The sequence below is a fragment of the Lagenorhynchus albirostris genome, chromosome 7 (assembly GCF_949774975.1).
Source record: "Lagenorhynchus albirostris chromosome 7, mLagAlb1.1, whole genome shotgun sequence".
Lineage (NCBI taxonomy): Eukaryota > Metazoa > Chordata > Mammalia > Artiodactyla > Delphinidae > Lagenorhynchus > Lagenorhynchus albirostris.
Window position 1 is genome coordinate 104,901,053 of NC_083101.1, and position 26,819 is coordinate 104,927,871.

A 26,819-nucleotide genomic window follows, 5' to 3' on the forward strand; every position below is an offset into this window, starting at 1 on the left:
TGCCTATTCCAATCCCTTAATTTTCAGATGGGGAAATTTAAGTATATAGCGGCATAGGAAACACTAGGATAAACAAAGATAAACAGTTCCTTTAGCACTTCTCAGAGCCTTTAATATTATATGAATGTACATGTGAATCTCCAGGAGGGGGTTATAATATCCAAGTTTTATTTTACCACAGACTATCTTATTATGGATTACCTTTTAGTATCTTCTGGGACAGTAGTGCTTCATGTAGTACCACATGTTTGAGCATTTATAAGGTGTCGAGCACAGTTCTAAGTACTTTACATGTTTTAACCCATTTTACATACTATATGTATTTGTTCTTTCTTAACACTGTGTGAAAATCTATCTTTAAGAAGCAGTGTGCCAAAGCAGAGAATGGAAGAAATAGCATTAGAAGGTGTGTGTGTGTGTGTGAATGCAGAATATAAGTCCTGTGTGTTGATTCATTTACAGTTAATTCATCATGTTTTCTATCTAGTTGATCATTGATCTGTTTATATAGCTTACTTTAAATATTTGTGATATTCACTGTGTACTGTGTATTAAATATCAATATAATTTTTTGATAGTTTTAGGGTGATTCATCTGCAGAACATTTATTGATATCTACTAATCCAAATTTACATTGTATCATAAGCTTTTGGCATTCTGTTAATATGATAAAAGTTTTCCTGGTTAAATATGTTTTATAAATGTTGATGATATATATATATGGTTTTCTCCACTTTAAAAAATTTCAAAATATCAGGAAAAGTTATTGTAAAAACATGCTCAGAGGAAAAACACACTTCCCCGTCACTATTTACATTTTCCTGTATATTTTTGTATCATTTTGGTAGCTACTGTTTACATATGCACCCCACCCCTTGCCTCCAGCCAGTGAACCACACTTCTTGCTCTTGTGTGGTCCCTTTCCTTGAATTGGCTGGCCCTGTGACTTGCTTTTGATTAGTAGAATGCAGCAGAAGTGATTCTGCATGACCTTGAGACTAAGTCATAAAAAGACTTTGGCTTTTGCCAGGTCTGTTGGAATGCTTGCTCTGGGAGAAACCAGCCTCTAGTAAGAAGTCAGACTGCTCTTAAACCACAAGATGTATGGACTCCCAATCTAGTCATATATGGAAAGGCTACATGAAGGGAAGGAGGGACAGAGAGAGATCCCTAACCAGCTCCCACCTTTCCAGCAATGCTAGTTAAGATGCCAGACATTTGAGTGAAGAAGTCATCTTTATATGTATGTCCAGCTCTATCTTACATTCGGATGATTCTAGCCCCAGCTGCCATCTGACTGCAACTACATGTGAGAACCCAAGTGAAAGTCACCCAGCTGAGCCCAGTCAACTCACAGAACTGTTAGAGATAATAAATTTTTGTTCTAAGCCATTAAATCCATTTTGGTGTGGTTTCTTACACAGCAGTAGATGACCAGAACAATGCATGGTGGTATGTAACAAAACACACCAAAAAGTCATATATGATATATGTATAAATAATATGTTGTGTTATGGATATTATGTATAATCTTAAAATAAAAATGTGATTATATTTGATACAGTAGTCTACACCTAGTAGCATACTAGGGCTGGCTCACAAGAGACAGTTGAGCACATTTCTACATGACGTCACATTCAGTGATATCACTTTGGTAGCTTGAAATAGCCATGGTTGGTGTATTTATACCACAGAAAGTGGCAGATGCTACAAACCAGGGCTTCCCTTCATCTAGAAAGCTACCAATGTGTGCTGGTAAATGTTTAACAAACATTTACCAGCACACCACTGTCTGTTACTTCCTTTTTTCACTTTACATTATCATTTCTGAATGGCTACTAATTTGGTTATTTGGATGCACCATATTTTATTTAAGTAATCCCCTATTATTAATCTATTATTTCTTTAGGGTGTATTTCTTGAAATAGAATTTCTGAATTAAATGGTATATACATTTAAACTTTTGATAAGTATTATAAGATTATGTGCCAGAAAGATTATACCAAGGTATATTCCCCCTCCCCAACAATGAAGGTATTTCCTCATATGCCACCCAACTCTTATTTTTGTATTTGGAATGCTCATACTTAAAAAAAAAATTAAGTTCTCTGTACTTTTTTGATTCTTAAAATTTTTAAAAAGATAATATATTCATGTGGTTTAAAACCCCAAAGTTACATAAATATATGGGAAAAGGTCTCCCCTCTGTTTATACCTGTATTTCCCAGTTTCCCAGTACCCTTTTCAAGGGTAACTTGAATGTTACAAGGAATTTGTGTATCATTTCAGAGATGTTTATGTATATAAAAGCAAGTAGATTCTTTTTCTTCCTACTTATTTATTTATTATACAGCAGGTTCTTATTCTATTTTATACATATTAGTGTATATGTCAATCCCAATCTCCCAATTCATCCCAACACCATCATTGCCGCCCTCCCTCCCTTTCCCCCTTTGGTGTCCATACATTTGTTCTCTACCTCTGTGTCTGTTTCTTTTTTTTCTCTTTTTTATTTAAACATCTTTATTGGAGTATAATTGTTTTACAATGTTGTGTTAGTTTCTGCTGTACAACAAAGTGAATCAGCTATATGCATACATATATCCCCATATCCCCTCCCTCTTGTGTCTCCCTCCCACCTTCCTTATCCCACCCCTCTAGGTGGCCACAAATCACTGAGCTGATCTCCCTGTGCTATGTGGCTGCTTCCCACTAGCTATCTGTTTTACATTTGGTAGTGTATATATGTCAGTGCTACACTCTCACTTCGTCTCAGCTTACCCTTCCCCCTCCCCGCACCCTCAAGTCCATTCTCTATGTCTGCGTTTTTATTCCTATCCTGCCCCTGGGTTTGTCAGAACCATTTTTTTTTTTTTAGATTCCATATATATGTGTAAGCATACAGTATTTGTTTTTCTCTTTCTGACTGACTTCACTCTGTATGACAGACTTTAGGTCCGTCCACTTCACTACAAATAGTTCAATTTCATTTCTTTTTATGGCTGAGTAATATTCCATTGTATATATGTGCTACATCTTCTTTATCCATTCATCCAATGATGGACACGTAGGTTGTTTCCATCTCCGAGCTATTGTAAATAGAGCTGCAATGAACATTTTGGTACATGACTCTTTTTGACATATGGTTTTCTCAGGGTATATGCCCAGTAGTGGGATTGCTGGGTCATATGGTAGTTCTATTTTTAGTTTTTTAAGGAACCTCCATACTGTTCTCCATAGTGGCTGTATCAATTTACATTCCCACCAACAGTGCAAGAGGGTTCCCTTCTCTCCACACCCTCTCCAGCATTTATTGTTTGTAGATTTTTTGATAATGGCCATTCTGACCGGTGTGAGGTGATACCTCATTGTAGTTTTGTTTTTCATTTCTCTAATGATTAGTGATGTTGAGCATCCTTTCATGTGTTTGTTGGCAATCTGTATATCTTCTTTGGAGAAATGTTTATTTAGGTCTTCTGCCCATTTTTGGATTGGGCTGTTTGGTTTTTTGATATTGAACTGCATGAGCTGCTTGTATATTTTGGAGATTAATCCTTTGTCAGTTGCTTCATTTGCAAATATTTTCTCCCATTCTGAGAGTTGTCTTTTCGTCTTGTTTATGGTTTCCTTTGCTGTGTAAAAGCTTTTAAGTTTTATTGTCCCATTTGTTTATTTTTTTTTCCATTTCTCTAGGAGGTGAGTCAAAAAGGATCTTGCTGTGATTTATGTCATAGAGTGTTCTGCCTATGTTTTCCTCTAAGAGTTTTATAGTGTCCAGCCTTACATTTAGGTCTTTAACCTATTTTGAGTTTATTTTTGTATATGGTGTTAGGGAGTGTTCTAATTTCATTCTTTTACATGTAGCTCTCCAGTTTTCCCAGCACCACTTATTGAAGATGCTGTCTTTTCTCCATTGTATATTCTTGCCTCCTTTATCAAAGATAAGGTGACCATATGTGCGTGGGTTTATCTCTGGGCTTTCTATCGTGTTCCATTGATCTATATTTCTGTTTTTGAAAAGCAAGTATATTCTTTGTCTCCCTCGTTTTTACTCAGTAGTAACTACACACTTCATCTTGCTTTTGTCATTTAACAGTATATGTTAGAGATCAATTCCTAAAGAGAAAAGGCTTCCTTAGTGTTTTTTATGACCTCATAATATGCCACTGACTGAATAAACCACATTGTTTCTAATATTTTACTATTGCAAACAATCTGTGTATGTATGAACAGATTTATATATATGTGATATAGTTGTATCATAAATTTTTTAAAGGATTGCTTTATTAATGATTGTAATATTTTATTGAGATATAATTGACATGTGTTAGTTTCATAAAAGGTATAATTTTGATAAACATTACTAAATTGTAAAGGTTGTATGAATTTCCGTTACCATCTCCAATATATGAGACTACAGCTGAACCTTGAACAATGCAAGGGTTAGGGATGCTGACCCCCCATGTAGTGGAAAATCTCTATAACTTTTTAGTACTGTAGTATGTATTTATTGAAAAAATTCTGTGTATAAGTGGTCTGTGAAGTTCAAACCCGTGTTCAGGGGTCGACTGTATATTTTACCATGCATTTGCTAATAAAATGGCCTATGAGACTTCTGGATCTTACCTATCTGATAGGCTAAAAAATAGAATTAGCATGTAATTTTAATTTTTTTAAACTATGAGTGAGACTGAGCTCTTATATTTAGATTTCATTTTCTGCAAGCTATCGATATCTTTTGCCTATTTTTCTTTCGGTGGTGGACTTATATTTACAGTTGGCCCTCCATATCCATGGGTTCTGCATCCATGGATTCATCCAATCCCAGATGAAAAATATCTGGGAAAAAAAATTCCAGGAAGTTTCAAAAAGCAAAACTTAAATTTGCTGTGCACCAGCAACTATTTATCAATACATTGTATTTACAACTATTTACATGACATTTATATTGTATTAGGTATTATAAGTAATCTAGAAATTATTTAATATACACAGGAGGATGTGTGTAGGTTAAATGAGAATACTGTGCCATTTTATATGAGGGATTTGAGCATCTGTGGAATTTGGTATCCATGAGAGGTCCTGAAACCAGTTCCCCAAAGATGCCAAGGGAGGGGACTGTATTTGTAGTTCTTTATTTATTAACAAAATTAGCCCCTTTATCTACCATAATTTAACAATATATCTTCTGCAACAATTTTTCACAGCAATTTTATGTGAGCTTTTAAATTGTCTTTTGAGTGTTGCGGCCATGCAGAAATGTTGGGACTTTATGTAGACAGATTTGTCTATGATTACTTTTTTTTATTTTTATTTTTATTTTTTAACATCTTTATTGGGGTATAATTGCTTTACAATGGTGTGTTAGTTTCTGCTTTATAACAAAGTGAATCAGTTATACATATACATATGTTCCCATATCTCTTCCCTCTTGCGTCTCCCTCCCTCCCACCCTCCCTATCCCACCCCTCCAGGCTGTCACAAAGCACCAAGCCAATCTCCCTGTGCCATGCGGCTGCTTCCAACTAGCTATCTACCTTACTACGTTTGTTAGTGTGTATATGTCCATGACTCTCTCTCGCCCTGTCACAGCTCACCCTTCCCCCTCCCCATAACCTCAAGTCCGTTCTCTAGGAGGTCTGCGTCTTTATTCCTGCCTTACCCCTAGGTTCTTCATGACATTTTTTTTTTCTTAAATTCCATATATATGTGTTAGCATACGGTATTTGTCTTTTTCTTTCTGACTTACTTCACTCTGTATGACAGACTCTAGGTCTATCCACCTCATTACAAATAGCTCAATTTCGTTTCTTTTTATGGCTGAGTAATATTCCATTGTATATATGTGCCACATCTTCTTTATCCATTCATCCGATGATGGGCACTTAGGTTGTTTCCATCTCCGGGCTATTGTAAATAGAGCTGCAATGAACATTTTGGTACATGACTCTTTTTGAATTTCGGTTTTCTCAGGGTATATGCCCAGCAGTGGGATTGCTGGGTCATATGGTAGTTCTATTTGTAGCTTTTTAAGGAACCTCCATATGATTACTTTTACAGCTTCTAGATTTTGTGTCATACCTAAAAAGTCATTCTCCACCCCAAGTATATAAGTGCTTTCATCTTGAACTTAATGGCTTTTTTGTTGTTAATTTCTTTTTTACATTTGAATTTTTGATCTACTTGAAATTCATCTTGTATGAGATATGGTATGGCTTCAGTGTTATTTTTTTCTAGATGCTTATCTAGAATCCATTTGTTGAATAATTCATCTTTTTCTGAATGGTTTGAAATATCACATAAAATAAATACTAAAACTGTTTGCCCCTGCCCCAGTATAACACAATTTTATTAAAGCTTAATCTATTTCTCTTTCAGCATTTTCCTGTTAAGCCTTGCTTGTTTGTTTTTCTGTATGAAATTTAGTATCATCCTGTTTAATTCAGATAACTATGTTGGTATTTTTATTGGAATTGTGTTCAAATTTATGACTAAATCAAGATTTGCATTTTTATGATAGTGATTCTTTCTAGCAAAGAACATTTTAAAGGAAATATGTTTTAAAGCTTCTTCAAATACATCACTCATTTTTCTTATTAAATGTATTCCTAGGTGTTTTATCTCTTTTGTTACTATGGTTGTATTCGTTTGCTAGGGCTACCATAACAAGGTTCCACAGACTGGGTGGCTTAAACAACAGAAATTTATTTTCTCACAGTTTTGGAGACTGGAAGTCTAAGATCAAGGTTCCAGCATAGTCCATTTCCTCTGTTGCCTTTCTTCTTGGCTTGCGGGGGGCCACTCTCTTAGTATTTCCTCACATGGTTTTTTCTGGTGGTCTTTTTCCTCATATGATCTTTTCTCACATGGTGCATCCCTGGTATCTATGTTTCCAAATTTCCGCTTCTTATAAGGACATCAATCAGATTGGTTTAGGGCTCACCCATATAACCTCATTTAACCTTAATTACCTCTTTAAAGGCTCTATCTCTAATAAATCACATTCTGAGGTACGGGAGTTAGGTTTTCAACATGTGAATTTTAGGAGGACCCATAACAGTGGCAAATGAAGACTTTTCTTTCTTTTACCTACTAGCATATATATATGATCGTATATATGTATATATGATTTCTGTATTTTACTTTTTACCTAGTGACCTTGCTTATGATATATAATAGTTTTTACTTTATTCTTAGCTTTTTCAGGAATAAAATTATTATTATTTATAAATAATAATAATTTTATCTCCCTCTTTGTAGTTTTTATACCCTTATTTCTTTTGTTTAATTGCAGTCTGTTAGAACTGTTGAAACAAGGTTAAGAGTGGTGGTGGTGACCTAAATGGAAAGGAAATCCAAAAAAGGGGATATGTGTATACATATGGCTGACTGACTGCTGTGCATTAGAAACTAATACAACATTGTAAAGCAACTATGCTCCAACAAAAATTTTAAAAAAGAAAAAAAAAATAAGCTCACCAGAAAAAAACGAAAGAGTGGTGGTGGTAAATACTGTTCTTGTATTCCTGACTTTAACGCAAATATTTAGTGCCTTTGGTGTTCCCTTTAAGCATGATAGAATTATTTTGTCACCTTAAGGGCTTATTCATCATCTGTATGTATTTTATTACAGTATTTAAAAGCCAAGAATAGATTCTTAATTTTATCAAATGCCTTTTTTGCATACGTGAAAATGATTATATATATTTTCCTGTTGATCCAACAATGTGTTGAATTTATAAATCAGTTTCCTAATATTGAACTGTCTTTGCATTTCTATATTTGGTCATGACTTATTCTTTGAATTTGCTGTTGAATTCTGTTTGCATACAAGTTCATAAATGAGACATATATAGATTTATTGTTTTATAGAGTATGTTGAGTTAGGTGCAGTGTTCTTGCTTCTGGAATCAGTTTTTTTTTTTTTTTTTTTTTTTTTTTTTCCGGTACGCAGGCCTCTCACTGTTGTGGCCTCTCCCGTTGCGGAGCAACAGGCTCCGGATGCGCAGGCTCAGTGGCCATGGCTCACGGGCCTAGCTGCTCCGCGGCATGTGGGATCTTCCCGGACCAGGCACGAACCCGTGTCCCCTGCATCGGCAGGCGGACTCTCAACCACTGCGCCACCAGGGAAGCCCTGGAATCAGTTTTTTAAATATTTTTCTGTCATTTGTTTTCATTAATTTTTAAGTTTATTGAAATGTAATTGAGCAAAGTAATCTCTTAAGATTATTTTAGTTTTGTTCTCTTTGTAATTTTTTACTTATTATCATTTCTCTGTGTGTGTGTGCGTATATATGTGTGTGTGTATTTGCTGTTTTCGTCCCTTTGTTGTTTTGATCAGGCTAGAGAATTTTTTTTCAAATATTGAAGTTTGGGGTTTATTAATTTGTTTTTTGGTCTTGAAATTACTTAATTTCTTCTTTTATCTTCATTACTTCCTTCCATTTCTTTTTACTTTATTGATGGATAACACAGTTAATATTCTTAGTTAACTATTAGTCTATTAATTTGACTTACAGTTTATTGTTCTGCAGAAGTTTTAAGTTTTTAATAATCAAAACTGTCCATCTTTTCCTTTTTTAACTTCTTTATTTCATATTACTCTTTAAAAAGGGCCTTCTGCACCCCCCATTATAAAAATGTTCTTAATTCTTTTCATACTTCTATAATTTGCTTTTATCTCTCTAGATTTTATTTTTCTTTATTGTGCGAGGTGGCATCTAAATTGTTTTGTTTCCAGGTAGACTGCCAGCCATTTCAACGTCACTTATTAAATAGTCTATCTTTTCCCCATTTATTTGAAATACTTTTATCATATACTTAACTTTCCATGTTCTGTGAAAAATCCTACTGATCTTTTTGGATTGCATCAACTTTATAGGATTAATTTGGGGGATAATTGAATTGACATCTTTAAATCATTGAATATTTCCATATAGAAATATGGAGTATTTAATCCATTTACTTCAGTTTTTTTCTATGTCCTTTGATAGCGTTTTATTATTTTCTTTTTCTTTCTTGTTAGGTTTTTTCCTAGGTGTTTTATAGTTTTTGTTGATATTATAAATGAAATTGTTTTCATTATGTTTCTTTTCTGGTTATTGGTGGTATATAGGAAAACATTCAGTTTTTGCATATTAATCTTGTCCAACTTAGTTACTGAATCCTTTGATTGTTTCTTTTTGTTTTTCAGTTTCTCTTGGATTTTCTGGATAGTCTTTTTGTCTCTTTGTTCCCAGTTATTATACTAGTGTGTTTTGTTTTGTTTTTTCTTTCTTTTAAGGGTATCTTATTAAATTGACTAGTCTTATTCTCTGTAGCTCCAGAGGGAAGAACTAGGACAGAAGGGCAGAATGGCTAGAGCTGTTTGAACATGGAAGAGACAACTTTGTATTTTATCATAACCACTGTACTGATTATATACATAGAACAACTAAATTAAAAGCAAATTAATTTGTTAGGTAAAGAGTAAGACTTCTAAGTCTACATGATAAGTTGAAAGTAGAGAGAGAATTAAGGAGTGACTTTAAGAACACCTATATAGAGGGTAGTGGGGGATGAAAGGGTAGTAGAGCAGGAGTAGGAGGTCAAGAAGAAAGGGTAATAATGCCTGATTAGGAGATTAAACCGGACTATGCAGTATCGTAGAAACTGGGAAGATGAAAGTTTTGTAAAGTCTGAGATGGTCATCAATAACTGATACTATGTAGAGGTGTTTAAAAAAAAAAAAGCAAGCCAACAAGAAGCCATTGTATTTGTTAATGAGAAGGTTATTTGTGATCTGCTTTAGTGATTCTTTTTTTTAAATTTTTAATTTTTTTTTTATTGAAGTATAGTTGATTTACAATGTTGTGTTAGTTTCTGCTGTACATCAAAGTGAGTCAGTTATACATATATCCAGCTCTTTTTCAGTTTCTGTTCCCATATAGGTCATTACAGAGTGTTGAATAGAGTTCCCTGTGCTATACGATAGGTTTTTTTTTTTTTTTTTTTTTTTTCCGTACGCGGGCCTCTCACTGTTGTGGCCTCTCCCGTTGCGGAGCACAGGCTCCGGATGTGCAGACTCAGCGGCCATGGCTCACAGGCCCAGCCGCTCCACAGCATGTGGGATCTTCATATTCCCTGCATCGGCAGGCGGACTCTCAACCATTGCGCCACCAGGGAAGCCCAGTAGGTTCTTATTAGTTATCTATTTTACATATAGTATTGTGTAGATGTCAATCCCAGTCTCCCAATTTATCCTTCCCCCCCATTTCCCCCTTGGTAACCATAAGTTTGTTTTCTACATCTGTGACTCAATTTCTGTTTTGTAAATAGGTTCATTTTTACCATTTTTTTAGATTCCATATATAAACGGTATCATATTTGTCCTTCTCTGTCTGACTTGCTTCACTCAGTATGACAATCTCTAGGTCCATCCATGTCACTGCAAGTGGCTTTATTTCGCTCTTTTTTATGGCTGAGTAATATTCCATTGTATATATGTACCACATCTTCTTTATCCATTCCTCTGTCAATGGACATTTAGGTTGCTTCCATGTCCTGGGTATTGTAAATAGTGCTTCAGTGAACATTGGGGTGCATATATCCTTTTGAATTATGGTTTTCTTCAGATATATGTCCAGGAGTGAGGTTGCTGGATCATATGATAGCACTGTTTTTAGTTTTTTAAGGAATCTCCATTCTGTTGTCCCTAGTGGCTGTACCAGTTTACATTCCCACCAAGAGTGTAGGAGGGTTCCCTTTTCTCCACACCCTCTCCAGCATTTATTGTTTGTAGATTTTTTGATGATGGCCATTCTAACTGGTGTGAGGTGATATTTCTTTGTAGTTTTAATTTTCATTTCTTTAATGATTAGTGATGTTGAGCATGTCTTCATGTGCCTCTTGGCCATCTGTATGTCTTCTTTGGAGAAATGTCTATTTAGATCTTCTGCCCATTTTTTGATTGGGTTGTTTTTCTTTTTGATATTGAGCTGCATGAGCTGTTTGTATATTTTGGAGATTAATCCCTTGTTGGTGACGTCTTTTGCAAATATTTTCTCCCATTCTATGGGTTTTCTTTTCATTTTGTTGATGGTTTCCTTTGCTGTGCAAAAGCTTTTAAGTTTAATTAGGTCCCATTTGTTTATTTTTGTTTTTATTTTCATTAGTCTCGGAGGTGGATCAGAAAAGATCTTGCTGCTATTTATGTCAGAGAGTGTTCTGCCTGTGTTTTCCTCTAAGAGTTTTATAGTAGTCAGTCTTACATTTAGGTCTCTAATCCATTTTAATTTATTTTTGTGCGTGGTGTTAGAGAATGTTCTAATTTCATTCTTTTACATGTAGCTATCCAGTTTTCCCAGCACCACTTATTGAAGAGACTATCTTTTCTCCATTGTATATTCTTGCCTCCTTTGTCATAGATTAGGTGATCATGCTTTTAGTGACTCTTCCTAATTTTAGTTCTTAACTATTCTATGGTTTCTTTAATTTGTGTTTTCTTCTAGATTATCAGCTTGGTGGGAACACTAGTCAAACCTTACTTCTGTTTATAAGTCTCATGGGGCTTTTTGAATAACATTATTCTTAGAGTAGTAGATAATCCATAAATATTTGTTGTTTGACTTTTATGTAAATCTTAGAGGAATTATACCTTAACTGCAGGTTATGACTGTGGTTTAAGTTCCATGTTTTGAACTTACCAGTCCAACTATAATCATGTGCCAGTTAGAGATAAAATGTAATAAGAAAAAAATTTAAACAGAGTCAGCCTAAAAGGCAAAATAAACTAATTTGTAGAATAGAAATGCAAAATGATGACTAGAGATAAAAACAGGGGCTACTAGAATCTAGGTCTGAAGTTGCTGGAGGTGGCTAGGGCATTCATTTTCTATGGGGTATAGGGAGGTAAAAGTGTCACATGGGAGTCAGGACCAGAACTAGGTGCACTGGTTAAAAGTAGGAATTGGAAATGGGACTCTCCTGCTCCTGAAAGGAAGTTTGTATAAAAGGTACAACTGTTCTCTGAAGCTGTATATAGTATAAAAATGCTTAAAATACTTATCTAGAGATGTAGGAGGGCCAAACTGCAATGACTCAGTACCTGAACCTGCAGTACCTGATAATATCTGGAGTGTGCTGTCACGAATATTAGACTTGGTTTTTAACTAGGGCCTCATGGGTACTGGTGAAGACAAAAAAGGAATGAAACAGGTGAGATATATGGAGGGAGTGAGGGAGAGAGAAAGACAGAGGGAGAACTCTCTCATGCAAAATCTGTAAACTAAAATTCCAAAGCACAATGAAACAGAAAAGCTAAACCTAGAAAGACATCCAATAAAAACAGTCAGAAGATGGATTCACTCCCAGATGAAATAAAAGTAATAAAATTTTTTAAAGACTTATTTTTAAAATAAGTATGTTTAGGATTCTTCAAAAGATAAATAATAAAAACCACTTTAAAGGAATAAGAAATTATGATAAATTAGCAGAAATGAAATAAGAATAGACAAATATAAAAACCAATTAGCTTAGAAATGAAGTTATGGGAATTAAGTCAATAGATGGAATGAACTCTAAAGTAGACATGATTGAAGAGCGAATTAGTGAAATGGAAAATTGTTCTGAAGAGATCACCCAGAATGCAGAATGCAGAGAGACATAAAATACTCAAAATTATCTAATTATGCCATTAAGAGATATTTTAAAAATTAGGTTGAGGGACCTCAATATACATCTTACGGGAGTTCTAGAACAGGAGGCCATAAGAATGACTAAGAAGTGATAACTAAAGCGCTAATGTCTTTGAATTTTTCAGAATTGAAAACTTGAGTTCTCAGATTAAATGTACACTCTGCATACTAAGCAGGACAAATAAAAACCAATCACAATGAGAAACATTCATTGCAACTATAAAACAGAAGGATAGAGACAAACTTAAAAGCTACCAGAGAGAAGAAATAAATCTCCAAAAGATTATCAATTACGCAAGCTTTTCAACAGCAATCATAGAAGCTAATGAATTAATGTCTTTAAAATGCTGAGAGATGATGACTTTATCCATCTAAACCACCATTCAAGATTGAGGACAAGATAAAGACATTTTTGGGCAAAGACTAAAATAATTTATCTCTGGCATACCCTATCTGTAAGAATTTCTAAAGGGCATCCTTTAGCAAGAAGAAAAGAGAACCCCAAAGATAGGAGTCGAGTGTACTTTTTGGCAAAGTTAATGAACAATAATAATAACAGAACCAGTTCTTTTTGTAAAGGTTGTTCTGAATGTCTGGAAAATAATAACGAGTATAGGTAGCTGAAGTGTGCTAGGAGCATAATCTTGTTCAAGGAGATGGAGGTGCTGAATAATTTTTTTTTTGTACTGCTCCACCTTGATTTTTATTCATAGCACAAACAAAATAGTACATTAGAGCAAACTTCAAAAAGAAATAAAAGCCTCAAAATCTCACTCTCTAACCATATTGTTTTTAGTTTTCCTTTTGTCTCATTTTGAAAACAAAATTTAAAATAGTTGGATCATGGTGTATGCATACATATGTTTCCTGGTTACTTCAAGTAACATTACCCTATAAGCTATTTTCCAAGTTGCTACGTAGTTTCCATATTTACAGTCTTTAGTGGTTGCAAAATAATCCGTATTTACTTGTCCCCTTTGCTGTTGTTGCTCATTTAGACTGTTCTTTTTTTTTTTTTTGGATTTTATTTATTTTTTTATACAGCAGGTTGTTATTAGTTTTCCATTTTATACATATTAGTATATGCCAATCCCAGTCTCCCAATTCATCACACCACCACCACCACCCCGCCGCTTTACCCCCTTGGTGTCCATACATTTGTTCTCTATATCTGTGTCTATTTCTGCCCTGCAAACCGGTTCATCTGTACCATTTGTCTAGGTTCCACATATATGTGTTAATATACGATATTTGTTGTTCTCATTCTGACTTACTTCACTCTGTATGGCAGTCTCTAGATCCATCCACGTCTCTACAAATGACGCAATTTCGGTCCTTTTAATGGCTGAGTAATATTCTGCTGTATATATGTACCACATCTTCTTTATCCATTCGTCTGTTGATGAGCATTTAAGTTGCTTCCGTGACCTAGCTATTGTAAATAGTGCTGCAATGAACATTGGGGTGCATGTGTCTTTTTGAATTATGTTTTTCTCTGAGTGTATGCCCAGTAGTGGGATTGCTGGGTCATATGGTAATTCTGTTTTAGTTTTTTAAGGAACCTCCATACTTTTCTTCATAGTGGCTGTATCAATTTACCTTCCCACCAACAAACAGTGCAAGAGGGGTTCCCTTTTCTCCACACCCTCTCCAGCATTTGTTGTTTGTAGATTTTCAGATGATGCCCATTCTAACTGGTGTGAGGTGATACCTCATTGTAGTATTGATTTGCATTTCTCTAATAATTAGTGATGTTGAGCAGCTTTTCATGTGCTTCTTGGCCATCTGTATGTCTTCTTTGGAGAAATGTCTATTTAGATCTTCTGCTCATTTTTGGATTGGGTTGTTTCTTTAATATTGAGCTGCATGAGCTGTTTATATATTTTGGAGATTAATCCTTTGTCCATTGATTCGTTTGCAAATATTTTCTCCCATTCTGAGGGTTGTCTTTTCATCTTGTTTGTAGTTTCCTTTGCTTTGCAAAAGCTTTTAAGTTTCATTAGGTCCCATTTGTTTATTTTTATTTCCATTCCATTTTGTTTCTATTTCCATTAGGAGATGGATCAAAAAAGATCTTCCTGTGATTTATGTCAAAGAGTGTTCTTCCTATGTTTTTCTCTAAGAGTTTATAGTGTCCAGTCTTACATTTAAGTCTCTAATCCATTTTGATTTATTTTTGTGTATGGTGTTAGAGAATGTGCTAATTTCATTCTTTTACACGTAGCTGTCCAGTTTTCCCAGCACCACTTATTGAAGAGACGATCTTGTCTCCATTGTATATCCTTGCCTTCTTTGTCATAGATTAGTTGACCATAGGTGCGTGGGTTTACCTCTGGGCTTTCTATCTTGTTCCATTGATCTGTGTTTCTGTTTTTGTGCCAGTACCATATTGTCTTGATTACTGTAGCTTTGTAGTATAGTCTGAAGTCAGGGAGTCTGATTCCTCCAGCTCCGTTTTTTTCCCTCAAGACTGCTTTGGCTGTTCGGGGTCTTTGGTGTCTCCCTACACATTTTAAGATATTTTGTTCTAGTTCCGTAAAAAATGCCATTGCTAATTTGATAGGGATTGCATTGAATCTGTAGATTGCTTTGGGTAGTATAGTCATTTTCACAATGTTGATTCTTCCAATCCAAGAACATGGTATATCTCTCCATCTGTTTGTATCCTCTTTAATTTCTTTCATCAGTGTCTTATAGTTTTCTGCATACAGGTCTTTTGTCTCCCTAGGTAGGTTTATTCCTACGTATTTCATTCTTTTCATTGCAGTGGTAAATGGGAGTGTTTCCTTAATTTCTATTTCAGATTTTTCATCGTTAGTGTATAGGAATGCAAGAGATTTCTGTGCATTAATTTTATATCCTTCAACTTTACCAAATTCATGGATTAGCTGTAGTAGTTTTCTGGTGGCATCTTTAGGATTCTCTATGTATAGTATCATGTCATCTGCAAACAGTGACAGTTACTTCTTCTTTTCCAATTTGTATTCCTTTTATTTCTTTTTCTTCTCTGATTGCCCTGGCTAAGACTTCCAAAACTATGTTGAATAATAGTGGTGAAGAGTGGACATCCTTGTCTTGTTCCTGATCTTAGAGGAAATGCTTTCAGTTTTTCACCATTGACAATGATGTTTGCTGTGGGTTTGTCATATATGGCCTTTATTATGTTGAAGTAGGTTCCCTCTGTGCCCCCTTTCTGGAGAGTTTTTTGTCATAAACTGGTGTTGAATTTTGTCAAAAGCTTTTTCTGCATCTGTTGAGATAATCATATGGTTTTTATTCTTCAGTTTGTTAATATGGTGTATCACATTGATTGATTTGTGTATATTGAAGAATCCTTGCATCCCTGGGGTAAATCCCACTTGATCATGGTGTATGATCCTTTTAATGTGTTGTTGGATTCTGTTTGCTAGTATTTTGTTGAGGATTTTTGCATCTATATTCATCAGTGATATTGGTCTGTAATTTTCTTTTTTTGTAGTATGTTTGTCTGGTTTTGGTATCAGGGTGATGGTGGCCTCATAGAATGAGTTTGGGAGTGTTCCTTCCCCTGCAGTTTTTTGGAAGAGTTTGAGAAGGATGGGTGTTAGCTCTTCTATAAATCTTTGATAGAATTCATCTGTGAAGCCATCTGGTCCTGGACTTTTGTTTGTTGGAAGATTTTTAATCACAGTTTCAATTTCATTACTTGTGATTGGTCTGCGCATAGTCTCTATTTCTTCCTGGTTCAGTCTTCAAAGGTTATACCTTTTTAAAACTTTGTCCATTTCTTCCAGGTTGTCCATTTTATGGGCAAAGAATTGCTTGTAGTAGTCTCTTAGGATGCTTTGTATTTCTGTGGTGTCTGTTGTAACTTCTCCTTTTTCATTTCTAATTTTATTGATTTGAGTCTTCTCCCTCTTTTTCTTGATGAGTCTGGCTAATGGTTTATCAATTTTGTTTATCTTCTCAAAGAACCAGCTTTTAGTTTTATTGATCTTTGCTATTGTTTTCTTTGTTTCTATTTCATTTATTTCTGCTCTATTCTTTATCATTTCTTTCCTTCTGCTAACTTTGGGTTTTGTTTGTTCTTCTTTCTCTGGTTCCTTTAGGTGTAAGGTTAGATTGTTTATTTGAGATTTTCCTTGTTTCTTGAGGTAGGTTTGTACTGCTATAAACTTCCCTCTTAGAACTGCTTTTGCTGCATCCCATAGGTTTTGGATCATTGTGTTTACATTGTAATTTGTCTCTAGGTATTTTTTGACTTCCTCTTTGATTTCTTCAGTGATCCCTTGGTTATTTAGTAACATATTGTTTAGCCTCCATGTTTTTGTGTTTTTTACGTTTTTTTCCCTGCAACTGATTTCTAATCTCATAACATTGTGGTCAGGAAAGATGCTTGATATGATTTCAATTTTCTCAAATTTACTGATGCTTGATTTATGACCCAGGATGTGATCTATCCTGGAGAATGTTCTGTGTGCACTTAAGAAGAAAGTGTAATCTGCTGTTTTTGGATGGAATGTCCTATAAATATCAATTAAATCTATCTGGTCTATTGTATCATTTAAAGCTTCTGTTTCCTTATTTACTTTCATTTTGGATGATCTATCCATTGGTGTAAGTGAGGTGTTAAAGTCCCCCACTATTATTGTGTTACTGTCGATTTCCTCTTTTATAGCTGTTAACAGTTGTCTTATGTACTGAGGTGCTCCTATGTTGGGTGCATATATATTTACAGTTGCTATATCTTCTTGGATTGATCCCTTGATCATTATGTAGTGTCCTTCCTTGTCTCTTGTAACATTCTTTGTTTTAAAGTCTATTTTATCTGATATGAGTACTGCTACTCCAGCTTTCTTTTGATTTCCATTTGCATGGAATATCTTTTTCTATCCCCTCACTTTCAGTCAGTATGTGTCCCTAGGTCTGAAGTGGGTCTCTTGTAGACAGCATATATACGGGTCTTGATGCTGAATTCTCTTAGCTTTTGCTTGTCTGTAAAGCTTTTGATTTCTCCTTCGAATCTGAATGAGATCCTTGCTGGGTAGTGTAATCTTGGTTGTAGATTCTTTCCTTTCATCACTTTAAGTATATCATGCCACTCCCTTCTTGCTTGTAGAGTTTCTGCTGAGAAATCAGCTGTTAACCTTATGGGAGTTCCCTTGTATGTTATTTGTTGTTTTTCCCTTGTTGCTTTCAGTAATTTTTCTTTGTCTTCAGTTTTTATCAGTTTGATTACTGTGTGTCTCAGTGTGTTTCTCCTTGGGTTTATCCTGCCTGGTACTCTCTGTGCTTCCTGGATTTGAGTGGCTATTTCCTTTCCCATGTTAGAGAAGTTTTCGACTATAATCTCTTCATATATTTTCTCGGGTCCTTTCTCTCTCTCTTCTCCTTCTGGGACCCCTATAATGCGAATGTTGTTGCATTTAATGTTGCCCCAGAAGTCTCTCAGGCTGTCTTCATTTCTTTTCATTCTTTTTTCTTTCTTCTGTTCCACAGCAGTGAATTCCACCATTCTGTCTTCCAGGTCACTTATCCGTTCTTCTGCCTCAGTTATTCTGCTATTGATTCCTTGTAGTGTATTTTTAATTTCAGTTATTGTATTGTTTATCTCTGTTTGTTTGTTCTTTAATTCTTCGAGGTGTTTGTTCTTTAACTCTTCTAGGTCTTTGTTAAACATTTCTTGCATCTTCTCATTCTTTGCCTCCATTCTTTTTCTGAGGTCCTGGATCATCTTCAGTATCATCATTCTGAATTCTTTTTTCTGGAAGGTTTCGTTTCTGCACTTTATTTAGTGTTTTTCTGGGGTTTTATCTTGTTCCTTCCTCTGGTACATAGCCCTCTGCCTTTTCATCTTGTCTGTCTTTCTGTGAATGTGATTTTTGTTCCACAGGCTGCAGGACTGTAGTTTTTCTTGCTTCTGCTGTCTGCCCTCTGGTGGATGAGGCTATCTAAGAGGCTTGTGCAAGTTTCCTGATGGGAGGGACTGGTGGTGGGTAGAGCTGGGTGTTGCTCTGGTGGGCAGAGCTCAGTAAAACACTAATCCTGTTGTCTCCTGATGGGTGGGGCTGGGTTTCCTCCTTGTTGGTTGTTTGGCCTGAGGTGACCCAACACTGGAGCCTTCCCTGGGCTCTTTGGTGGGGCTAATGGAGGACTCTGGGAGGGCTCACGTCAAGGAGCACTTCCCAGTTCTTCTGCTGCCAGTGTCCTTGTCCTCATGGTGAGACACAGCCACCCCCTACCTCTGCAAGGGACCCTCCAACACTAGCAGTTAGGTCTGGTTCAGTCTCCCCTGGGGTCACTGCTCCTTCCCCTGGGTCCCGAAACGCACACTACTTTGTGTGTGCCCTCCAAGAGTGGAGTCTCTGTTTCCTGCAGTCCTGTTGAAGTCCTACAGTCAAATCCAGCTAGCCTTCAAAGTCTGATTCTTTAGGAATTCCTCCTCTAGTTGCTGGACCCCCAGGTTGGGAAGCCTGATGTGGGTCTCAGAACCTTCACTCCAGTGGATGGACTTCTGTGGTATAAGTGTTCTCCAGTTTGTGAGTCACCCACCCAGCAGTTATGGGATTTGATTTTATTGTGATTGCGCCCCTCCTACCGTCTCATTGTGGCTTCTCCTTTGTCTTTGGATGTGGGGTATCTTTTTCGGTGTTTTCCAGTTTCTTCCTGTCGATGATTGTTCAGCAGTTAGTTGTGATTCCAATGCTCTCGCAAGAGGGAGTGAGTGTACGTCCTTCTACTCTGCCATCTTGAAACAGTCTCTAGCAGTGCTGAATAATTTTCAATGTATTTTTTTTCTAATATAATACAAAGTATAAGTATATATTGTAAATGTATGTGAGTATTTATTGTGCACTTAACTATGTGCCAGACACTGGTCTAGGCTCTGGGGATAAAACCATTGGGGAAAAAAACTCCTCATGGAGTTTATACTTTAGAAGGAGTAAACTATATATTGTTTAAAAGCAGCAGTATAACCCTAACAGACTTGAAAGAAATACATTGGTAAATAGGAAAAGATACACCTTGAAGATGTGCTGGTATGATGAAATAAAAAGCTGATGTGGCAATATTAATGTCACATAAAATACTGTTAAAGGTGAAGAGCACTAAAAAAGTAAATTGGGCAGCTAGAGCATTTATATAACACGTAACATAGGCCTAAAAGTGAAAAATGACAGGGTTAGAAGGAAAACTGATGAGCCCACAGTTTAGCATACCTCTATTAAAATAGATAGGTAAACAGAAAATTAGGAAAACATGTGTACCTCGTTTTATTGCACTTCGCTTTATTGTGCTTTGCAGATAATGCATTTTTTACAAATTGAAGGTTTGTGGCAACCCTGTGTTGAGCAAGTTTGTTGGTACCATTTTTCCAACAGCGTTTGCTCACTTCCTGTCTCTGTGTCACATTTTGGTAATTCTCACATTACAGACATACCTCAGAGATATTGCAGGTTTGGTTCCGGACCACTGCAATAAAGCAAATATCACAATAAAGCAAGTCACACAAATTTTTTGGTTTCCATGTGCATATAAAAGGCTCTCCTTGGACCTCCCTATTAGCTTAGACACAACAATATTGAAATCAGGCCAACTAACCTTAACAATGGTCTGTAAGGGTTCAAGTGAAAGGGAGAGTTGTACATCTCTCACTTGAAATGAAAAGCTAGAAATGATTAAGCCTAGTGAGGAAGGCATGTTGAAAGTCGAAACAGGCAAAAAGTTAGGCCTCTTGAACCAAACAGTTAGCCAAGTTGTGAACACAAAGGGAAAGTTCTCGAAGGAAATTAAAAGTGCTATTCCAGTGAACACACTAATGATAAGAAAGTGGGAAAGCCTTATTGCCAATATAGAGAAAGTTTTAGTGGTCTGGATAGAACAAACCAGCCACAACATTCCCTTAAACCAAAGCCTAATCCAGAGCAAGGCCCTAACTCTCTTCAATTCTATGAAGACCGAGAGATGAGGAAGCTGCAGAAGAAAAGTTTGAAGCTAGCAGACGTTGATTCATGAGATTTAAGGAAAGAGGCCATCTCTATAACATAAAAGTGCAAGGTGAAGCAGCAAGTGCTGATGCAGAAGCTGCAGCAAGTTATCCAAAAGATCTAGCTAAGAAAATTAATGAAGGTGGCTGGCTGCACTGAACAACAGATTTTCAATGTAGATGAAAGTCTTATATTGGAAGAGGATGCTGCCAGGACTTTCATAGCTAGAGGGGAGAAGTCAGTGCCTGCCGTGAGAGCTTCAAATGACAGGGTGACTCTTGTTAAGGGCTAATGTAGCTGGTGAGTTTTAAGTTGAAGCTAATGTTCATTTACCATTTTGAATTATGCTAAATCTACTCTGCCTGTGCTCTCTAAATGGAAAAACAAAGTCTGGATGACAGCACAACTGTTTACAACATGGTTTACTGCAGCCCACTGTTGAGATCTGCTCAGAAAAGAAAAGATTCCTTTGAAAATGTTACTGCTTATTGACAATGCATCTGGTCACCCAAGCACTCTGATGGAGATGTACAACATTAATGTTATTTTCATGCCTGCCTACCCAACATCCACTCTGCAGCCCACAGATCAAGGAGTAATTTCAACTTTCAAGTCTTTATTATTTAAGAAATACACTTTTTTTTTTTTTTTTTTTTTTTGTCCACGTGCTGCTCAGCTTGTGGGATCTTAGTTCCCCTACCAGGGATTGAACCTGGGCCACTGCAGTGAAAGCACCAAGTTCTAGCCACTGGACCACCAGGGAATTCCCATAAGAAATTACACTGAGGCTATAGCTGCCATAGATAGTGATTCCTCTGATGGACCTGGGCAAAGTCAATTGAAAACCTTCTGGAAAGGATTCACCATTCTGGATGCCATTAAGAACATTCATGATTCATGGGACGAGGTCAAAATATCAACATTAACAGGAGTTTGAAAGAAGTTGATTCCAGCCCTCATGGATGACTTGGAGGGCTTTAAGACTTCAGTGGAGGAAGTAACTGCAGATATAGTGGAAGTAGCAAGAGAACTAGAATTATAAGTGCAGCCTTAAAGATGTGACTAAATTGCTACAATCTCATGATAAAACTTTACTGGATGAGGAGTTGCTTTTTATGGGTGAGCATGAACAATCTGACTTCTCAAGGTGGAATCTGCTTCTGGTGAAGATGCTGTGAAGATCTTGTTGAAATGACAACAGAGGATTTAGAATATTATATAAACTTAGTTGATTAAGAAGTGGCAGGGTTTGACTCCAGTTTTGAAAGAAGTTCTACTTTGGGTAAAATGCTTTCAAACACCATTGCCTGCTACAGAGAAATTGTTCATGAAAGGAAGAGGCAATGGATGAGGCACACTTCACTGTGGTCTTATTTTAAGCAATTGTCACGGCCACCCCAGCCTTCAGCCACCACCACCCTGATCAGTCAGCAGCCTTCAACATTGAGGCGAGACTCTCCACACAAAAGGAGTATGACTCATTGAAGGCTCAATGATGGTTGCCATTTTTTAGCAATAAAGTATTTTTTAATTAAGGTATGAACATTGTTATTTAGACACTTATGAGTAAATATTGCATACTTATTCAACTACATTATAGTGTAAACATAACTTTTATATGCACTGGGAAACAGAATTATCCCCATGACTCACATTATTGTGGTATTTGCTTTACTGTGGTGGTCTGGAACTAGACTTACAATATCTCTGAGGATGCTTGTATAGAAGATTTGAACAACACAACTAATAAAGTTGATCTAATACATATAGAAAATTTTGTACCCAACAAATAGAGAGTAAGCGTTATTTTTGAGCACACAAGGAATACTTTAAAATGGACTGTGTCCTAAATCACAAAAGAAGTCCCCAAAATTTAAGGTAACCAGAATCAAATAGACCACATTCTATGACCACAGTAACTAAACTTGAAATCAACAATAAAGAGAACTTTAAAAAAACTCATCTGAATAGAAACTAAAAAACTCACTCATAGGTTAAAGAAGCAGCTTGAAAACAGCCAGCAAAGTAAACATGAAAGTAGGTAGGAGGAAGAGCATATTAAATATAAAAACAGAAATTAATAAAATGGGGGGGGAAAGATTAACACTTTCCTAATTGTGTATTGTGATGACCAATGATAAGATGAGTGAAATTGGCCAAGAAGAATGTAGGTATTATTTGAGCCTCTATTCCTATTCCTGGTATATTTTCTATATTAGTAATCTTTTTCTTTAGAAGGTATCCAATGTGAGCTAATAAGACTATAGAACTCAAAATATAGAACATAAATTTGTTGTCAAATTTTCAGTAGTGTGTCTTTTCCATATAACAAGAAAATTAACTATAGAACTGTGTAAGTGAAAATATCAGACTTATAGAATTATTTTACTATTTATTTTATTTAAAAGATTTTATAATGGCCTTTAATAGAAAATTCTATTTATATGTGTAAGATATTTTTCTTTCCCTTCTTATAGGTTACTCAAATGAGTCGTCCAGACCTGATTGTCTTTCTGATGAAATACCTGATGGCTCTCATAGTTGGTATTCCTTCCATTTTTTGGGTTGGAAGCAAAAAGACATGCTTTGAATGGGCCAGTTTTTTTCATGGTCGTAGGAAAAAAGAGTAAGTTGAAGTAAATTATCATGGTGTTCACAAACTTCACATTTACGCAATATTTTTGTGTTTCCTGTGTTAAAATAATTTGGATTTGGAGGAAGTATTCCAAAAAGATTGTAACCTCAGCTTCCACCAGTTATGATTAAACCTTAAATCACAGTTAAAAACTTATTCAGAAAAGATAGCCAAGTAGAACCAGGCTTAAGGCCTATTCCTTACTAATTCAGAATATTTGAGGGAAGACCAATCTTTATTTTAAAAAATCCAAATCATAATCTTCTTAAAATTAAAAACAAATTAATGATTTTATATATATTCTTATTTGATCTTCTTGACACTTCTCTGAGGACTGGTGTGTATTATCATCTCAGTGTTACAGATGAGAAAACTGAGGCACAGAGAGGTTAAGTGCCTTGTCTGAAGTCACATAGGTATTAGATTAGACTTCCATTTCCAACTGTCCATCATTCTTCCAGGTTGTACCATAAATTATTTAAAGAGACAGCATGTTATTCCATTCTCATGTGGTACACGTTAAAGCTAAAATAGTAAAATGATATTAGTAGATAAAATGGAATACGTTAAAGAAATTATTTTAATTCATAGTTGGCCACATTGCATATTAGACTGTCACGGTAAAATATAAGATTTGCCAAAGCAGTCTTCTCAGGGCATATTTGAGGAATCTTGAATTTTTTGACCCCATAATTAATGAAACAAAACAAAACAAAATAAGACCCTGCAGTATTCACAAAGGAACAAATGACTTCAAAGTGTTTACTAAGTATAAGTCTTGTATGTATACTGTATTTGAATTATCACAAATTCTAAGTTAGTGGAGTCTATATTCTTATGATTTTACTTAACCTAAGTTCCATGGAAAATGGATTTGGTGGGATAGTCTATAAAACTCTTAAGATTATATTTAAAATGTTATTGTGTCTTGTATGGGTTAATGTACTTTTTTTATACAACTTAAAGTACTGCATTAGCAGGATCTGTATTTTCTAAAATACCAGTAATTAGCAGCTTCTGTTACATCGATTAGATTGAGATTTTTTAAAATCACAGTTTTAAAGTGTACATTTCTTATTACCATATCTGAGACTACTGCTAGTAATAGCAGATAATGCATTTCCCCTTTAAATACAGTTTCATAGGGCAGAGAAGGAAAGAAGGGGAAAGATGAATTCAACAACAAAAATGTATTTCCTAAGAATTCATCCTTTGAGAAAGTCTTTAATGAATGTTTACTGTGTGCTTTGAACTATATTGGGATGCCAAGGATTCAGTAGCATACAAAACAGGCCAAGTCCTTGCTTTTTGTGGAACATCCTTCCTTGGGGGATTTATCTGTATATTTTTTGAAATTTTTAAATATTTTTTAATCACAGTAAAACATAATTCTGAGGGTTTGAATTAAACATTCCTGGTCATCTCTGGACCATACACAAACAATTCTGTAATACAACAATTCTGTTGTACTAGAAACTCCAGATGGAGCTAAGCCCAAGCTACCCTTTTGAGGAATCTTTCCAGTTATTTGGGGGATCCTGGTTGGGTCAGAATCCTTTTGAAACTGGTTAGAACTCCCAAGAACCCTTCTATATGGTTTTCTGGAACCATGGACCACCCCCACAACCCAACAAAGTCATTGTGACCCTCCAGTGCTCTGGGCTAGAGTACCACTCCTCAAGAGTGTGAGCACCCTACAGCCATTTCTAGCATTTGTCTGGTTGAGCCTTTGAGAAATGACTATGGAGTAATCATAATAATGGTTATCAATTAATTGAGCACACTTAATACTCCAAGCACTGTCCTAAGCATTTTACATATTATTAAATCATTTAATCCTCTAAACAACCTTGTGAGGGAGATCGTCATTTTACAGATAAGAAACTGAGGCATAGAACCAAGGTTTAATAGCTAGTGAATGGTAGAATTGAGATTCACACCCAAGCAGTCTGACTCTAGCCTGCTCTTAACCCCTCTGTTATACTGTGTGTCAAAAGACTGGCTTCTAAAATTATGCAAATCAAATTAGTGTTCTTCCTCTGAATGAAGCCACATTTAAGACTGTGCTTATGCTAATATTTCTGACACTGATTGAAATATTTTTAGAAATCTTCTTTTGGAATTATCTGGGTCACGGCACTTAATTTCTCTGGACCTCTGTTTTCTTATTTGTAAAATGAGGGGACAGACCTTCACCATTTGAAGGTGAATTAAATTTTTGGAATGACCAGAAGTCAGTTTGAACCAATTTTTAAAAATAAGTTTAGAAAACAAATTCAGCAATCCTTAGTGACTTGGGATGTATGTATATATGAATAGGGCCATTGATAACACAAGAACAAATGTTGTTTTAACTATCTTTGAGTTGTACTTTATTCTGTTTAGTTTTTGACATTTTGTTTTTATCATATACATAAACATTATGTTTTATCATTACTTTATGATTGTCTTTGAAGCCATTTAAACTTAAGTTTGATCCCCAACTGCTGTTTTTTGTTTTTTTAAACATCTTTATTAGAGTATAAGTGCTTTACAGTGGTATGTCAAAGTTTCTGCTTTATAACAAAGTGAATCAGTTATACATATACATATGTCCCCATATCTCTTCCCTCTTGCATCTCCCTCCCTCACACCCCCAACTGCTGTTTTGTTGTATGACTTTTGGAAAGTCCTTTAATCCCTTAGAACCTCAGTTTCTTCATCTATAAAATGGGGATCACAATATTTATTCTTAATGGATATCTAATATCTCTTTAGGACTTAATCTCTATAATAAAAACATTATTAAGAAAGATTAAAGGAGAGTATATGTAAAATACCTGGCACAATTCAGGTACTCAACAAATATTAGTCTTCTTTCAGCCCTTCTACCCCAGCACTAAAACAACAATGGCAATAACAACAATGATCTTTTTCTAATTCGAAAACTTCGAATATATGCACTTTCTCAATTTATGATCCAATCTTTACATGTTGGAGAGGTTTTTTTTAATGAAATTGTCTAATTTTAACTTTATGTATGATTCTCATAGTCATTATTTACACAAACTGATACACTGACCTTTGCAACTATTTAATTGGCTCTTTTATTAATTACCAGTTTGTTCATCATCATGAACATCTGTCTGCTTTTAACCCTTTCATAGCAGTTAAAAACTTTTGCTCTGGGGCTTCCCTGGTGGCGCAGTGGTTGAGAGTCCACCTGCCGATGCAGGGGACGCAGGTTCGTGCCCCGGTCCGGGAAGATCCCACATGCCACGGAGTGGCTGGGCCCGTGAGCCATGGCCACTGAGCCTGCGCGTCCGGAGCCTGTGCTCCGCAACGGGAGAGGCCACAACAGTGAGAGGCCCGCGTACCACAAAAAAAAGACTTTTACTCTGGACATAATTCATCCCCTTAATTCTTTTTTCCTAAGCCTTTAATGGTTCTGGGACTTAATTGTATGTTTGCTTAAATTAATTTTTCATATGTTTTGTTCTAGTTATGATCATTCATGTTTATTCCAGCACTAGACAAATGTTCTGTCATAAAGTCAACTTGTTA

General features: G+C 35.7%; 1 protein-coding gene across 3 annotated transcripts in view; it reads left to right on the forward strand.

Annotated features, from left to right (window-relative positions):
• The window catches only part of FZD3 (frizzled class receptor 3), a 92,484-nt gene that overhangs the window by 57,547 nt on the left and 8,118 nt on the right, over positions 1-26,819 (forward strand). For all 3 annotated transcript variants that reach the window (XM_060153609.1, XM_060153608.1, XM_060153610.1), the window contains one exon: positions 23,119-23,267. In XM_060153609.1, coding sequence (XP_060009592.1) covers positions 23,119-23,267 — 149 coding nt within the window. The remainder of the gene's footprint in view (positions 1-23,118; positions 23,268-26,819) is intronic.